At 38.8% G+C, this 13,507-nt stretch overlaps 1 protein-coding gene across 1 annotated transcript in view; it reads right to left on the reverse strand.

The window, feature by feature from the left end:
• Positions 1-6,226: 6,226 nt before the first annotated feature.
• Positions 6,227-13,507, reverse strand: part of LOC126475044 (aspartate aminotransferase, cytoplasmic-like) — a 58,548-nt gene continuing 51,267 nt past the window's right edge. The window contains exons 7-8 of the mRNA XM_050102591.1: positions 13,209-13,351; positions 6,227-6,688 (exon numbers count right to left, since the gene is read on the reverse strand). Of these exons, the coding sequence (XP_049958548.1) occupies positions 6,522-6,688; positions 13,209-13,351 (310 nt within the window). The 3' untranslated portion in view covers positions 6,227-6,521. The remainder of the gene's footprint in view (positions 6,689-13,208; positions 13,352-13,507) is intronic.

Below are 13,507 nucleotides of genomic sequence, written 5' to 3' on the forward strand. Positions count from 1 at the left end.
CTACCTCTTGTCTTTCTTGGTGTTGCATTTACGGTGGCCAGCAGTGTATTATAAGTAGCTACTCGGTCCCGAATATCCAAGATTTTGCACACGATTTGGCAGGGGCAACCATCCTTAGCGTACTCCTAAATGCCTATGGCCCCGCTGGATGTTCACAAAATGGCCATTATCACTCCATTCAGTTTATATGAATTCTTATTTATGCCATTTGGGTTGAAAAACGCTGCACAGATGTGCAAAGTTTCATTGATGGATTGTTTCTCAATGTGCCATACCATTGCTGTTATTTAGATGATTTAATTGTATACACAAAATCCACAGAGGAACGCGAACAACACCTGCATCAGATATATGACAAGCTGTCACAATACGGGGTGGAAATTAATACAGACAAATGACAACTGTGGTGGCCTTGCATGATATTTGTCACCTAGTCAACGCAACACAGGACAAAACGCAACACAGGACAAAATTGAGCAGATTATTAACTGGTCCCCACCCACAAACTACCAACAACTATGTAAACTTCTCAGCATTCTCAATTTCTACTGATGACACCTACCCCATGCAGCTGAAACCCTACTTCCCATCATAGAAGCTCTATGGGGGAAAAATACATTGGGGAAAAGGAAGCTGACATGGACAGCCGAGATGCAGACTGCATTCAACAACATTAAAGCTCAACTAGCCCACACCATCACACTCACACTACCTTTACCGGATACTCATCTTATCATTACATCATACGTGCGCAACCTAGCGATAGGTGCTGTATTACACAAGGAAGTGCCAGGGATGACACAACCTCTGCGTTTTTCTCAAGGAAACTGGCAGACTCTCAAAGGAAGAGATCGACTTTTGACCACAAGCTACTGGTCATGCATGAAGCAGTGCGCTACTTCCACGATGGTATTGAAGGAAGACCACTTACTATCTATACAGACCACTGAACATTAGCTGATGCAGTAAAGAATCTGTCTGCCAACACCACACCATGCAGGTTTAGGCACTTGGACCACATCTCACAGTTCACAACACACATTCACCATGTGCACAGAGCAGACAATATGGTTGCGGACTACCTGTCCCGCCTGGCAGCCATGACCACTGAACTGGATTTCAATAACCTCATGGATGCATAGGCAACAGATATGGACCTGGAACGATTCTTGTCAGACGGCGACATGGAATTGCAACTACAACAATGCCCAGTGCCTGGAACTAACAAACTTGTTTGGTGCGATGCATCATCTGGAGACAACGACCTTTCATCCCAGCCAACTATCACCAAACAATATTCGACTTGTTCCATAAGTTAGCTCACCCAGGAATATGCCAAATGATGAAACTAGTTTCGGAATATTATGTGTTGCCCAGTATGAAGAGGGATTGTGCCACTTGGACACGAGGGTGCGCTCCTTGCCAGAGGGTGAAGATAGGACGACCCCAAAGGGCTGTTTTTGCCATGCACCTATAGATTTAGTGTGACCACTATCTGAATGTAACGGATTTCATTATATCCTATCAGTCATCGACCGAACGACTTGATGGGTGGAGGCCACTCTGCTCAGGAACATATCAGCAGACACAGTGGCGAGATCGTTCACCGACCTATGGAGAGTGAGATTTGGCTCCCCTGAGTCGCTAACAACCGATCAGGACAGACAATTCGAATCGACTCAGTTTACCGAACTGTGCCACCTCTGTGGCTGCCTGTGATTTCATACCACAGCCTATCATCCACAGTCAAACAGCCTAGTGGAACGGTGGCACCGCAAGCTGAAGACAGCACTGGTTTGCCACAACAACAAATGGTTGGAGGTCCTACCCTGAGTGCTGCTGGGTATCAGAACGGCCCACAAAGAGGGACCTTGAAGCCTTGCTAGCGGAGATCCTCTATAGTGAAGCGATTAGCCCCCTAGTGGATAAGTCACACAGACAACAGACGAAGGCAACGAGCACCTCCCTGACCTCATATGACAGGTCAGAGAATGGATACACAGCACCAGAGTCCCACTGCCATCGCACCAAACAACAGCTATTGTATTTGTGCACAAAAACCTACAGACTTGCACTCACATAATGCTACATACAGTTTCCATCAAGCCAGTGCTGAACCCAGTGTACAGTGGAGCATAGAAAGTACTAAGATGGGGCCCCAACTCATTTGAAATCATGCTAGCCAGCAAACCTACTACTGTGTCTGTCAATAGACTGAAGCCAGGATGGACTTTGGTGAAGACATCAGGGAACAATACTGTCTCTTTGACTGCACGTCACAACACAACCTCCTTTTACATCACAGTCGATGTCAAGCACTACCTTCCAGAAGATATCACAGTGTCTCTGCACGACACAATGATCATGGTATCTGCCACATATGAAAACTGACAGATCGGCAGCAGCATGGTGTCGCAATCATTATACCACTCCACACTAATACCACAGTCAGTTGATACAGCTGCACTGTTATCTATGCTATCTAGGGACGGCATCCTACATGTGCCAGCCCCAAACCCCAACACAGAAAACCAGACACAGGATAAACCTACACCGCCACCACAGGATCACGTACAACCACTGGTGGATGACCTTACGATGACACCTAAAACACCACCTACTCAGCCAGTACCGAGGTCATGAACACGCTGACTTATGCTCACCAACACGTCTAGACGAGAACAAGCTAGACAGCATCTCCAGAGACAAACTGCACCACACCACAGCACAACTTCAGCAATCTATGCATTTCAGTGGTGAGGGGAAGGGGGGGAGGGGGGGGGGGGAACCCTGTGAGGACACAGTCTCTATGGACTTCCATCCCCAAGAATATCACTGCAAAAACAGTATCTAGGGACCCTGGGGAGTGTGCTCTTAGATGCCAAATGTTTAAGTTCTATCTGTCCCTATAATGTGTATAAATAAAATATTGTGTATATGAATCGGTAATGTTGAGAGTCATTACACATCATGAAAATAGTGTTCGTTACCCAAATTCTACAAAGTATAGCTCTATGCTGTTCTGTTTCTTTGACATTTCGGTAATCAATACATGTTTGCTGGATAGCAAAGATGATATAAGTTAGTATTTTACAAACACGAATATTTAAAATGTTGTGCAGAGAAGTCGAAAGCTGAAACTGTGAGTAACAAGAAGCATTACCAGTAAGCAAACAAGAATTAGTTTCAGAGTTTTAGCTTCATTTGCTATTGATACAAATGTAGTAAAAGTGGAATAAAATGTGTTACGAAAGTACCATTGTCACAACAAATTCTTCACTTCTTGGTTATTCAAAATATATCAACAAAAACGAGCTACAATAACAAGACCAACTCTGTTGTATTACTGGGACAAACACCCATTTAACAACAGAAAAACGTTTGAAATTGCCCTCCTGACACTATATTATTCATGTAAGCACTGTAATTTTTAGTATTTACGACAGTTGTACATGCACACGATAGAGGTAATGAACAAGAAGCAATTGTAAACAGTAGTCTGCTAATGTTTTAGTACTTAAAATGGCGTCAGGCCCTGCCCACTCTGGCTTCAAAACAACATGCAGCATAGTGCCATCTCCAGTCTTATTTTACCTCCGTGGTGATAACTCTTAAGAATGTCACTGATTTCAAGTCAGCGATCCAGCTGCCGAGAAATTTTCTTGGTCTCGATCATTACTGGGGTAACGGGAATGGACTAAGTGATCGCTGGCCCAAAAATGTCCATATTGTACACTCAGTCAGTCATGAATAACTGTTTTAAAGGATGTCTGTGACCTTGTTATGAGCAACACTGGCGCGCGTTTCGCATTTAGCAATCACTTGTCAGCAGCTAAATTATCCCAGCCCAGTTTGTTTACAAAACACAAGCTGTTATTCCCCTACAAAGAATTTCAGACAACAGTTAAATTATTTGGCCTGAACGAAAACGGACTATGACAGGAATTGACAGTCATATACAGTAGCAATGATTTCCAAACTGCAAATGGAGCTTTAGCACTTCTGAATTGTATCTACGAGAATAATTTAGAGACTGTTTTAATGGAATCAGTGAAACTATTACGAATTGTTTGTACAATACCAATGACAATGACAAAGTTGTTCCCCTGTTGAAAAAGGGTGATAAGCTTAAAATAGAAAACTACAGACCTGTCTCACTTCTCCCAACTTTCTCTAAGGTTTTAGAGATACTAATGAAATATAGAGTTACACATTATCTTAATATCCACAATCTGATAAACGGTAATCAACATGGATTTCAAGCTGGGAGAAGTACCGAAACAGCTGTACTTGAATACATAAAAGAAGTAATCACTAAATTGGAAGAGGGAAAAAGTGTAGTTGGGATAAATCTAGATTTGTCCAAAGCCTTTGACACTGTTGACTACAGCATACCTTTGGAAAAGCTTGAAGCTATGGGTATCAGAGGACGGGTAAAAAAGTGGTTTGAGTCTTATCTGGAAAAGAGGATGCAGGTGGTTGAAATTGCAGCACCAAATATTAATCAAAAAATTAAACTAAGATCAGATCCAAGGGAGGTCACAGTAGGAGTACCCCAAGGAAGTGTATTGGGCCCCTTGCTGTTCCTCATTTACATTAATGATATTCAGTTGCCAGAGAGAAAAGCTAGAATCATGTTATTTGCTGATGATACTAGTTTAATAGTTAGTGATATGAAGCAGTCATTTCACAGTACTGTGGACCATGTCCTACAAGACATACAAAAATGGTTTAGTGCTAACAAGCTAACACTGAATGCAAAAAAAAAAAAAAACTAATTATGTGCAATATGGAAAAATAAGTCAACATGGCGACCTAAATCCCACCATGGAGGGCAAACAACTTGAAAGAGTACAGTGTGCAAAATTCCTGGGTATACACATTGATGAAAAGACTAACTAGAAGGACCATGTGGTGAGCTTATCACTAAATGGAATGACTGTACCAGATTAGTATATTTTGGCTATTTTCGGTCCATTGCATCCTATGGGATAGTATTCTGGGGAAAAATAAATTGTCGTCTAAATGAGGTTTTCAAATTACAAAAACACGCTATTCGGATAATGTCCCAGAGCCTACCGCAAACACATTGTAGGCCCCTTTCTAAAGCATTGCAAATTTTAACAATTCCATCATTATACATTCTGAAATGTCTGTTGGTGATCAAAAGAAATCAGGACAAAATAAAACAAATACAGACTACCATGATTACGATACATGGCAATGTAAAGATCTCCACATACAAGCTGTAACAAGGATCCGAAGTCAGAAACATGTATTTAATCAAGGCATCAAATGTTTTTTAATGCACCACCAAAACATATCAAAGAGCTGGAAAATGAGGATAAATTTAAAACTGTTATAAAGAATCACATGCTTGATAAATGTTATTACAGTGTAAGTGAATTTCTATGCTCAGCTGTATTAGAATATAAAGAACCACATGCTTGACAAATGTTATTACAGCATAAGTGAATATCTCTGTGCAACTGTATAAGAATATATGTTTATATATCTAAAAACAAAGATGATGTGACTTACCAAAAGAAAGCACTGGCAGGTCGATAGACACACAAACAAACACAAACATACACACAAAATTCAAGCTTTCGCAACAAACGGTTGCTTCGTCAGGAAAGAGGGAAGGAGAGGGAAAGACGAAAGGATGCGGGTTTTAAGGGAGAGGGTAAGGAGTCATTCCAATTCCGGGAGCAGAAAGACTCACATATGTTTAAGTTAATGTGACAAATGAAATTACATCAGTGAATATGTCTGTCAAGTACATAAGAAATTATGTTATAAAAACACTTATTAGTTGTATACTGTATTAAACATAAGATAGATTCATATGAATACAGCACAGATAAAAATTTTGTAAAGATATTATATAGTTGTTAAAATGTACCCTGACAAATCCTATATCACAAATGTGACCATTGGGATGACAATAAATAAATAAATAAACGCTGGAAAGCGAGAGGTTTTTCCACACTGACAAGAATGAAGACTTTCGTTAGAAACACAATGAAAGAAGAGAGACTGAGTGTAGGCCTATTAGCTATCTGCTCTGTAGAAAAATCACATTTGAATGTGCTTAATTTTAATGAACTCGTAATTGACCAGGAAGTGCATGGAAAAAATCTTTGTAGTATTGAGAGTCAGTCTCTACTTATTGGAGCTAAAAACAGATAGACAATTTGTATAAAGCTGCAATACAATTTTATTTAACATATAAAAATCATACAAAAATACAATACAATATTAAGCAACAGTCTTACTTTTTAATAAGGAAGAAAATAATCAGCTTTAATACTTATATTCTGGGTCATTGCTTCATAAATGAAATAACTTCACTCATTTCCATATCTACCATGTAACTAAAGGACTTGTACTGTAAGTTTCAAAACTAGTACACTCTGTACCAAATAAATAAAAATAAAAATATGGAAAGTAGAAATCAGGTGCCAATCTCAGAGGCCACCATTATGGTGACCCCTCAGGAACGAATAAAACTTGTAGTTTTAGGCACGCAAAGGATTTTTGTCCTCTTCTGGCCATCTTGTCACAATATCATGAATGGCATTTGCAGTATAATCGAGATTCTTTGTGTTCAGACCACACATGTTGGCACGTCCATTGCTCAGCATGTAGACATGATACTTTTCTCTCAGAAGCTGTACTTGACGTTCTGTAATTTAAAAGTACCATATAAATGCCAGATTTGAAATGTATTTCAAAAAATTCTTACTTTCGTATGACTAACTGCTTTATGGAAAATAAATTGTAAGCCAAACAAATGCATAGAGACTTCTCTGTTCTGTCGCTTTTACTTGTTATATAACGGCATTAAAGATAAAATAGTGCTTTATACACCTGTGCACACTGTAAAAATGGTAAACATGTATACTGTAAAAGGGACTGGGTGGGCACTTAGCACTGATAGTTCTTCAAGCAATAAAATAACATGAAATCTCCACTCAAGAGCGCCAAAGAAACTGGTACATCTGCCTAATATCATGTAGGGCCCCACAAGAACACAGAGGTGCCGCAACAAGAAGTGGCATGGACTCGACTAATGTCTGAAGTAGTGCTGGAGGGAACTGACACCATGAATCTTGCAGGGCTGTCCATAAATCCATAAGTATACAAGGAGGGGATGGGTGGCAAAGATCTCTTCTGAACAGCACGTTGCAAGCCGTTCCAGATATGCTCAATAATGTTCATGTCTGGGGAGTTTAGTGGCCAACAGAAGTGTTTAAACTCAGCAGAGTGTTCCTGTAGCCATTCTGTTGCAATTCTTGATGTGTAGGGTGTTGCATTGTCTTGCTGGAATTTCCCAATTTTGTCAGAAAGCACAATTTATGTGAATAGATGCAGGTGATCAGACAGAATGCTTGCATATGTGTCACCTGTCAGAGTCATACTTAGACATATCAGGGGTCCCATATCACTCCAACTGCACAAGGCCCACATGATTACAGAGCCTCCACCAGCTTGAACAGCGCCCTGCTGACATGCAGGACCCATGGATTCAGGAGGTTGTCTCCATACCCGTACACATCCATCCACTGAATGCAATTTCAAATGAGACTCGTCTGATCAGGCAACATGTTTCCAGTCATCAACAGTCCAATGTCACTGTTGACAGGCCCAGGCATGGCATAAATCTTTGTGTCATACAGTCTTCAAGGGTACATGAGTGGGCCTTTGGCTCCAAAAGTCCATATCGATGATGTTTCATTGAATGGTTCACTTGCTGACACTTGTTGATGGCCGAGCATTGAAATCTGCATTAATTCATGGAAGGGTTGCACTTCTGCCACGCTAAACAGTTCTCTTCAGTCATCACTGGTCCCTTTCTGGAGGTTCTTTTTTCTGCTGTAGCAATGTTGGAGATTTGATGTTTTACTGGATTCCTGATATTCATAGTACACTCATGAAATGGTCATATGGAAAAATCCCCATTTCATTGCTACCTCAGAGCTACTGTGTCACATAAATCATACACTGACTATAACACCACATTCAGACTCACTCAAATCTTGAAAACCTGCCTTTGTAGCAGCAGTAACTGATCTAACAACTGCACCAGATACTAGTAGTGTTATATTGGGGTTGCCGACTGCAGCACCGTATTCTGTCTGTTTACATATCTCTGTATTTGAATACATTTGCCTATACCAGTTTCTTTGGCACTTCTTGTAACTCTGTCGATAAAATAATGTGGATCTTGGCACTTCATGTAACTCTGTCGATAAAGTAATGTGGATCTAATGACAAGTTTGCTAAATAGCTTTTCACAAAATTTAAAAGGTAATAGTAATAATAATAATAACAACAACAATAATAATAATAATAGAAAAGCTTGTTATACGGTAGAATATCTATGAGACATATTTGACAATACACATGTTATAAATGACATCAAATTCCCTTTGCCTGTAAAAATTATTTATTTACACTATTATAGTTGTAGCCATGTGGCCATTATCAAGTAATATAACTGTGCTTGAGCACATGAGAAAATCTAAAACTCTTCTGACATGTGTAGATGTGATTGTACACTTATAGTTATTTGCTGTGATTCATATTAAAGGTGTTAACAATATCAAAAGGTGTAGCACACACAGATACAATGATGATGTATACTTGTATACATGTGAGAAGACTGGTAGATTTTAGACATGTGCTAAAGCACAGTTATACCACTTAATAATGGTCAAATGTACAGCAGTGCAAGTAGATAACTTTTACAGTCAAATGTGAATATGTCATTTACAAAGTTTTACATGACTGGTAACCACAACCGTGGGAAGTTAAACAGTATCTATTATTCTGAATGTGCATAATTTTATTTTTCCATCCTCTACAAATGCGAACAGTTCAGATATCTTTAACAGCATAATTTAAAATCAGAGAAGAGGACTTCAGTCATTAAAAAAACAATAATTTTCAAGTATCAGTCCATCAGTTGAATGGCTACATAAACTATAGTTCATCATCGAGAACTTAAGCAGGCAGTTTCTGTTTTGTAGTGAAGAAAGAGCACATGTCACACGTGTTTTACAAGAGTGGGATAACTGCCTAATAAGACATGTCTGACAAATACCTTGCAGAGAAGCTTCAACAAATTGAAAGTTTTTTGTGTTTAAGGAACAACCTGCAGTAACTTATTATTTTATCACATTCTTCCACCATTGGTTTTTTAAAATCCCACTCCCTTTGTTTTATTATATAGATCATAGGTTAAGGCACTGATGATGATCCTGTGCCCTCTGCCCCAGGCAAACATTGTTTCATTGCCACTGTGTCATCCATCATAAGGCAAGAAAGCTAATGCGTATAGCACTTTTGCCCCAAAATGTGATACCATATTATACATTCTCTGAAATCTGGGTGAACATGCCCATTTACAGTATTGGTACATCTATATTAGGACATACTACAGTCAAAATATGCAAAGTAGACTTGTCTTCACATTTCACTGCCCGTGACATTATCTTCAGTACTAAAGATGTAGAATGTTTGATTTCAGTGATTATGTGATGATCTTGTGAAGGAAACTGTTACTTCTTTTATAAGGAATCTTAGTAAGAAATAGTAATCTCAGTATTTTATTGCATGCACCCAATCCCCACTTCCACACAAACACACACTTACTTGTTGCTGCTTTCTGAATCCAAACTGCTAATCTGAGAACAATTTATGTGTACAGAGGCATGTTACTAATTTTTGAGCCATCAGTCTCCTATTTGGTCCAAAGCAGCCTGTCATTAAATCCTCTCTTGTGGGGTAGCACTTGCACTCTATGTCCACATTTATTTAGTTAGAAGTATTCCAGTCTCTGTCTTCCTCTACAGTTTTTACCCTCGCTCTCTAGTTCAATGGAAGTTATTTCCTGATGTCTTAACACAGGTTCTCTAATTCTGTTTCTTCTCCTTGTCAGTGTTTCCAATGTCTTTTTGTCTTCACAGGTGCTCTGGAGAACCTCCTCATTTCTTGTCTTATCACCCGCTTCATTTTCAACATTCCTCTATAGCATCTCATCTCAAAGGCTTTGTCCTTCTTTTCTGATTTTCTCACAGTCCACAATTCATCACCCTGCAATGCTGTACTCCAAAAATATGTTCCCAAAAATATCTTTCTCAGGTTAAGGCCAATATTTCTCTTGAAGTTAAATGCCCTCTTTACCAATTTTAATTTCCTATTTAGTCCTCCTTGCTCCATCCATTGGCAGCTATTTTGCTTCCAAGGTAGCTGAATTCCTTAACTTCATCTTCTTTGCATTTCCCAATTTTGATGTTAATTTTACTGATAATCTCATTTCTGCTACTCCTCATTACTTCTGTCTTTCTTTAGTTTTAGTCCGCAGCTCGTGGCCGTGCGGTAGCGCTCTCGCTTCCCGCGCCCGGGTTCTCGGGTTCGATTCCCGGCGGGGTCAGGGATTTTCTCTGCCTCGTGATGACTGGGTGTTGTGTGATGTCCTTAGGTTAGTTAGGTTTAAGTAGTTCTAAGTTCTAGGGGACTGATGACCATAGATGTTAAGTCCCATAGTGCTCAGAGCCATTTGAACCATTTTTTCTTCAGTTTACTCTCAGTCCAAATTCTGTGCTCATTAGGCTGTTCGTTCCACTCGGCATGTCTTTAATGCCTCTTCACTTTCACTGAAGGTAGCAGAGTCATCAACAAAGCTTATCAATGATATTCTTCCATACTGAATTTTATACCACTTTGCTTCCTTGATTTGTAGATTACACAGCCTTTTTTTCCCCCCCAATTGTTATTTTTTCCTCCAGTGTCCTGTACATATTTTACATTATCCATCTTTCCCTGTAGCTTGCTCCTATTTTGCTCATAATTTCAAACATATTGCACCATTATACATTACTGAACACTTTTTGCAGGCCAAAAAATCCTACAAATTAGTTTTTATTTTTCTTAAGTCTTGCTTCCATTACCAATCACAGTGTCAGGTCTATCTGGTGCCTTTTCCCTTTGAAAGCCCAACTGATCATTACCTAACAGATACTCAATTTTCTTTCCAAATTTGCTGTATATTATTCTTATCAGCAATTTGGATGCATGAACCATTAACCTGATTATGTGATAGTCATCACACTTATTTGCCATTGCTGCTTCAAGACTGTGTGGATGACACTTTCCTGAAAGTCTGATGGCCTGTCTCCAGTTTTATAATCTACACACCAACTTTAATAATTTCCTAACTAACACTCGCCCCATTGATTTCTGCCTTATTTGATTGCAGCACTTCCAAAGCCCTAGTAAACTCTGGCTCTAATACTGCATCCCCCGTGACTTCCATATGGACTCTCATTTTTTTCTGAGTCACATTATCAGGTATGTGATCCTTCTCAGTTCCTCATAATAATTGCAGTTTATAGGGCACCTGTGGGGAACATTAAAAAATTCTTCTCTCAGCTAGAATTAGTTCTTACACAACTTTATGGATTAACTGTCAGATCACAGTATTGACAATTTTAACATTAATTTTCTTTTGAACAGTAACAGTCACAAGCAGTTGGAATCATCATTGTCAACTTTAAACTTACTTCTGATGCTTTCACTCACAACAAGAGTACATGGGTGCAGCAAGGCCTTGATTGATAATCAGTTCCTGGACCCCACAAATTACAATGACATAAAAACGCAAGCGACAATAAGTGGTCTGTATGGTCATGATGGTCAGTTGACAGCCTTAAAACTCATCAGTAGAAAAGTGGTAAATGGTCATACTCAGGTTACACATGTTAGAACAATAAATATGGGACCTATTAGCTTGTTTAGAATCAGTTTACACCATGAACAATGGGGGGAAGTGTACCCGACAGATACAATGAGTGAGAAGTTTATTTCTGGACTTATTTCTCAAACATTTTGAAGCCTGCTTCCCACAAAGACAGATTAAAATGAAATGAACCTGTTGTGAAAGGAAAGAGAGGAAAACAGCTTACATCAAACTATCAAGTGCTAAAAAGAGAGACCTATATGTAGAACAAAGGGCTAGAACAAAGTTGGCAGTGAAACTACACGACAAAAAAGTACTGTAAAATTCAAATATATATCATCAGAAAGGCCACAGAAATGCATTACACTGAAAAAATTATGAATTCAAAAAATAAAGTAAAAACTATACTGAATATCACAAAAAGTGAGGCAAATAGGAACCTAAAATCTGGACAAGCAGGGACTCCACTGTCCTTGGTCAGGACAAAAATAATCAAAAAGTTGAAGCCCCATATTTGAATAACTTTTTTCTCACTGTAAGTAAGAGAATAGGGAACCATAATAAACATTTTCCCACAGAAGCTATAGAGCTACTTAATCACATGCAAATCACACCAAATATAACACTTCATTTCAAAAGCACAACTCCTAAAGAAATTTGACAAAATTGTAAAATTATTTAAAAGTTCTGGATCTTTTGGATGTGATGGAAATGAAGTAGGATTTTAAAATCATAGGCAGACTTAATTGGTCACATATTATGCTATTTATGTAATCAGTTAGTGAGAACTGGGACATTTCAGGATAGACTGAAACATGCAATAGTGATGCCTAACCACAAAAGTGGGACAATATCAGCCCATCCCTTTGCTGGCAGTGTTCTCAAAGGTGTTTGAGAGAGTGTTGTATGATATAACTTATAAATTAAATTATAAAAAAACTTCAGAAAAACACTGTCAAAAAGGAAATTTGGCTGTATTAGTCCATGTTATCTCTCTACCCATTTTATGAAGTAACAAGTGTTTTAGTCCATTTGCAAACTGATTGCACATAAAAACATTGTATAATGTTGACAGAGCAACACTAATATGTACTGCATTGATTTTCATAATCTTGCCTGATATTTCACTGAACCAGGTACTTTATAGTGTTTGTTTCTTGTAGATTTAGCTTTGTATAACTGACAAATTTCCCAATGTCTTAATGGAGGAAAGGTTACAAATCTTCCATATTTCCTGACTTTGTCATAGGCCCTGTCATAGTTTTACTGGTCATTAGTCTTGAGTATTGTTTATAAGTGTTTTGACAACCACTGGCTGATTTATGTATCAATAATTCCTTTACCAGTATTTAAAAAATTGGAAACTGATCTCAGCTCTCCTGTGTGAATGGCTGCAGAGAACTCTGCCATTTATGTTCATTGGAAAACTATTGGAGATGTGGTTAACACACGTGAAGCTTACCAGAGAGTCCTGTAAATGAAAAGAAGCCCACTTGCTGAGTGATGTGGTCCCATGAGCCAGGTGTTCCCAATGCATCCAAGCGCTCTTTTAGGCCTTTCCTCATATCTTTGATGCGGTTTGTCATCTCTCGCAAGCACGTTTTCCTGAAATAGGAATTGTATAAATAGTCAATAAGTGTTGAGTTGTTAATGTACTGAATGAAAATTTTGGGGAACGTATAGACTAAATAAAGCACTTTCTTTACATGAAGTGAACCACACATTCAAGATGTGTTTGCATAAAATCCGTTACTGTAAGTT

This window comes from Schistocerca serialis, chromosome 4, assembly GCF_023864345.2.
Source record: "Schistocerca serialis cubense isolate TAMUIC-IGC-003099 chromosome 4, iqSchSeri2.2, whole genome shotgun sequence".
NCBI lineage: Eukaryota > Metazoa > Arthropoda > Insecta > Orthoptera > Acrididae > Schistocerca > Schistocerca serialis.